This window comes from Triticum aestivum, chromosome 2A, assembly GCF_018294505.1.
Source record: "Triticum aestivum cultivar Chinese Spring chromosome 2A, IWGSC CS RefSeq v2.1, whole genome shotgun sequence".
Taxonomy (NCBI): Eukaryota; Viridiplantae; Streptophyta; class Magnoliopsida; order Poales; family Poaceae; genus Triticum; species Triticum aestivum.
In genome coordinates this window covers 118254551-118258979 of record NC_057797.1, presented here as the reverse complement: position 1 = coordinate 118258979, position 4429 = coordinate 118254551, and the positions used below count along the sequence as shown (strand labels likewise).

The 4429-nt window shown below is 38.4% G+C and overlaps 1 protein-coding gene across 1 annotated transcript; it reads left to right on the top strand.

Moving 5' to 3' along the window:
* Positions 1 to 869: 869 nt before the first annotated feature.
* Positions 870 to 4183, top strand: LOC123187890 (UMP-CMP kinase 3; the record flags this gene model as incomplete). Its single annotated transcript, XM_044599869.1, is given in 9 exon segments — positions 870 to 916; positions 1437 to 1491; positions 1602 to 1719; positions 1847 to 2003; positions 2153 to 2233; positions 2327 to 2434; positions 2674 to 2742; positions 2900 to 2957; positions 3876 to 4183. Coding segments are annotated over 8 exon segments (642 nt in total). The 3' UTR covers positions 2909 to 2957; positions 3876 to 4183.
* Positions 4184 to 4429: the final 246 nt, after the last annotated feature.

Here is a 4429-nt window from a genome sequence, read left to right as displayed (position 1 = left end):
CTAGCCTGTTGTTGTTATCACCTGGAGTGCGTCTCGAATGTTGTCCCGTGGCGGGTTATCGGGCGGGGTGTAGTCCGCGTGATCCGGGGGTTGAGGGAAGGGATCCCGTCTCCCGGCCGAAATGGTTGGGTCCGGCGGCAGTCCGGGATGCAGATCTGACGAGGAGGGGTCCTAGGGTTGCGCGCCTGCAGCTGGATCTAGGGATCATTGCACTGGGAGTTTAGAGGGCTGGATGATCTATGTTGTCCGAATCAAAATAGAGAAAAATTGAAATAGTATTAACGTGGGTGATCTGCTTGTTCTGATCTTTGTTTATGTTAGCTGTAAGCGGCGGGAAATCAAGGGAGATCTAAGTTTAAATCGGGTTGTAATTGTGATCCTTTTGTTTGTCTAGCTCATTTTAAAATGGACCCGTATGCTTGTAAGCATAACAGCGAATATCCCTTGGTTAGGTGGAAGGAGAAGAAATATCCTTTTCTGGAACAGTGTGTGATCCTGCCTTTGCATCTCTCCTGATTGATGCTAGGCATGGGTCACGGGTAATTTTTGGGTGATGAGCTCGGAAACTTGCACTTATTTTTGTTGGTTGGAAATGAGAATACTGATTGTGATCCTGTACAAGTAATTCGGGAGTCTACTCAATCAGTGCAATGCTGTTTAAGGGTTTGTTTATGTGTAATTAGTGAATCAAACTCCCTGATTTTTCTAAGTGGTTTAAATAACCAAAGTGTCCTCAGCCCTTAAACAATGTTAGTGCCACTCCTCATCTTCACCATATAGAGTGGTGGTTTTACATGTTGTATTTCTTCTCTTTTCATTTTGAGATGCATAACTAGAACTTCTAAACTGAATATTCGAATTATTTTCAGCCATGGGCACGGTTGTGGATGCTCCCGCAGTTGTGACTGAGAAGGAGGTACGTGTATGGCATTACTTTTCATTCCTCATTCCCTGGATATATTAGATAAGCACTTGTTGCTGCAAAGGCGCACTTCTTCATTGAGGATGTGCAATGCCTTCTGTTTTCAGTATTAGCGGACATTCTTCAATTTATTAACTCTTTCACACAAGCGTTGTGCCCTGAATCTCACCGTGTTACATCTACTTCTGTTCATAAATATAAGATGTTTTGGATATTTCAATATGGACTGCATACGGATTGAAATGAATCCAATTCGGAAAAAAGTTAGAACATCTTATATTTGTGAATGGAGGGAGTACTATCTAACCATTTAGTTTAATTTGGAATAGATAAACATTATTGTTGTTGGACTCGTGTCCAAAGAACTTGAATTCTTGAGCATACTGCCAATATAATTCTGGCACCTTGAGCAACGCTTCATATAGGCAGTAAATGAAACTCCCTTGTCTCACAGAAATTTTGCTATTCATGATTCTTTGTTTGTCTTATGGCCGAAACTTTGTTTTTCATGCAGGTGGTTGCTGAGAACATGTTGGGTGACAAGAAAGTCACAGTAGTATTTGTTCTTGGTAAACTTTCTTTGATAATATATCTGACCATCAAATGCGTATTATCAAGCATTACATGTATCTAAATAAATAAACTTTCTTCTGTACCTGACCCAAGAATTTACACACAGGTGGTCCTGGAAGTGGAAAGGGCACACAGTGTTCCAACATTGTTGAACACTTTGGATTCACCCATCTTAGTGCTGGAGATCTTTTGCGCGCGGAGATTAAATCTGGTTCTGAGAATGGGTATGTTAGTTTCTTTCATAAGTTTCTCTAGAGCAATTTTTTTATGAAAATTATATTCGTCATGTCAATCTATTTATTATTTAACATTTACATGCACCTATGTTTATTTTTACACTTAATTTTACAGAACTATGATTGAGAACATGATAAAGGAGGGAAAGATTGTTCCGTCGGAGGTGACTATAAAGCTCTTGCAGCAAGCCATGATAAAGAATGAGAATGATAAGTTCCTCATTGACGGGTTTCCAAGGAATGAAGAGAATCGTGCTGCGTTCGAGAATGTTGTAAGCTCGTCTACTCCTTGCACTTCAAAATTGATGTTCTTTCACTTTTCACTACTAACTCACATAATAGTTCAGCTTCTTCTTGTCTTCCATCATAATGTACGTATAAATGACTTTGCAAGATTGCTGATTGCTTCACATTTTCTCAGACAAAAATTTCGCCTGCATTTGTGCTATTCTTCAATTGTTCTGAGGAAGAGATGGAAAGACGTCTTTTGGGACGCAATGAGGTTTCATTCTTCACATATGTGCTCATGTTTGGCCTATGTATCCTTATCAAAACCACCATTTTCGTGTTTCCAACAATTCGTATTGTTTTGCAGGGTAGAGTTGATGACAACATCGAGACTATCAGGAAGAGATTCAAAGTTTTTGTTGAATCCAGTTTGCCTGTGATTGAGTACTATGACGCGAAGGACAAGGTTAAGAAGGTATTGCTGCACTCCCACAATGACTAATGAGGGAACCTCAAAGGAATGCATCTCCACATGCATGCATGGGGGTTATAAAATTGAACATTTAGGGAACACGTTAGTCTGAACCCCGAAGGAACAATATACTGGGATAACAGTCTTGCATGCATGAGGACTGGGTTTTTTTTCATGCACTTTACTACCCTTTTCGGAATCTGTCCACTTTCAAACTTACTGCCCAACTTGCGTATGATCAGATCGATGCTGCAAAACCAATTCCTGAGGTGTTTGAAGATGTCAAAGCCATTTTTGCCCCATATGCCAAGGTAATTGTTTAATTGTACTTGTTTTATCTTTCGTTTGTAGCATTTCAACGCTAAATATTATGTTTGTTTCTATGCTAAAAGCTAAATAGTTCCCCCTGTCACGAGTATGTCACGACACTTGTATATTTTTATATAACATTATGTTATTATATATCAGGCTACATAGAACAGTATAAAGGACCACAAAGGTGATAAATGGAATGATTTCATACAAGGTATAACTTCTCTCCTTTTTATGTTTCATTACATTCTTTTTCGTATTGGTTTTTAGGCAATTTTCATAAGTGGCACAGCCATTCATCTTATTTGTTTGGGAAATTGAGCAATAAGATCCAGGGTGGGGATCTGTTTAGCTGTCAGGTTGACCTAAAAAAACATTCTTAGTCACACTTAATTTGGATATATTAGTACCAGCAACATTTGAATGAGGATATATCAAATTCATGATCCAACAGTCATGATGGTACTATGGACTTCTTGGTTGCTCTGCATTTAATGCTAGAACCATGAGGGTCTTTCAGAAGTTATGGTAGTTAGTGCCTTTGCAGTAATATTTGCTTTGAAATATGCAATAAACAGCACATAGCTTTATGGTGATACTGTACCCCGGAAGGCGTTCTGCTGCTTCCATGTCGTTGTTCTTGAACCCTATCAGTGGAAACTTTGTTATGTGATTCTGTACAAAGGGTTTAAATTGACATGAGATTTCTGAACCCAAGTTAATGTAAATATCTCACTTTGACGAACTCCCCTCTTGCTTTCACTAAATTCTAAATCTATCTTCTGAATGAGTCATCTGCTATTAGTTGGTACTCGTTCAGAGTGACTACTACTGATTGCACTGATAAACTTAACTTAAAAGTGAGTACTACTTTGAGAAAACAAAATGCCCTCCCGCTTTTCACTTTCATCAGAATTTTCATTAATCCCTTCTGAATGTGCCTTATGCTATTATGAATATCGAACTATTACACTGATAAACTCCACATAAGTCTGACCTTAATCACACTGTTTTCTTTTGCCTGGAAGAAGCAATTTTTTCCTTTTTCAATTCTTCCCTTCGATAAAAATGTATTTATCTGGTTATTGCTGTCACAGCATACCTGTTTAATCCTCGTTATGATGTCTTGCAGGTTTTGCTCAAGTGTGACTACATATCTGTGATTACAAACCCTTAATATAGATCAGACTTATCAGTAGACAATTTGATTTGTTGCCAGCAATAAGTTAGATCTGGTTTGTGGTGTTCCTGCTAGAAGTTTTTATTTACCACCCATTGTTGGTGTATCCCATGTAGTGTTCCTGTACCATTGTGTAATTTACTGAAAGGACGAATCAGACCTTGTGCCCATGGGCTATCCGGTTGTATTACAGAAAATTGAACTTATCACATGTTCACTCATATTTACATTCTTTATACACTGTTGGTTCTTCTGTTGAAGATACAGAGTGACCCTTGCCAATGTCTGTTCAGTGTGCACTTTGCATCGCAATGTTACATGCTCAGAAAATGTTGGTATTTACAAAGTGTTTACACAAACTTGCATAATTTGATTGCGTGTGTTAGCCAATTTTTGTTTGGTCATTGTTTGCAGGCATTTGTGCTATTCTTTAAAACCATCCATTTACAAAGTACAACAACTACTATGGGAAGGCAAAATACCTAGATCATCAAGATACACTGAGG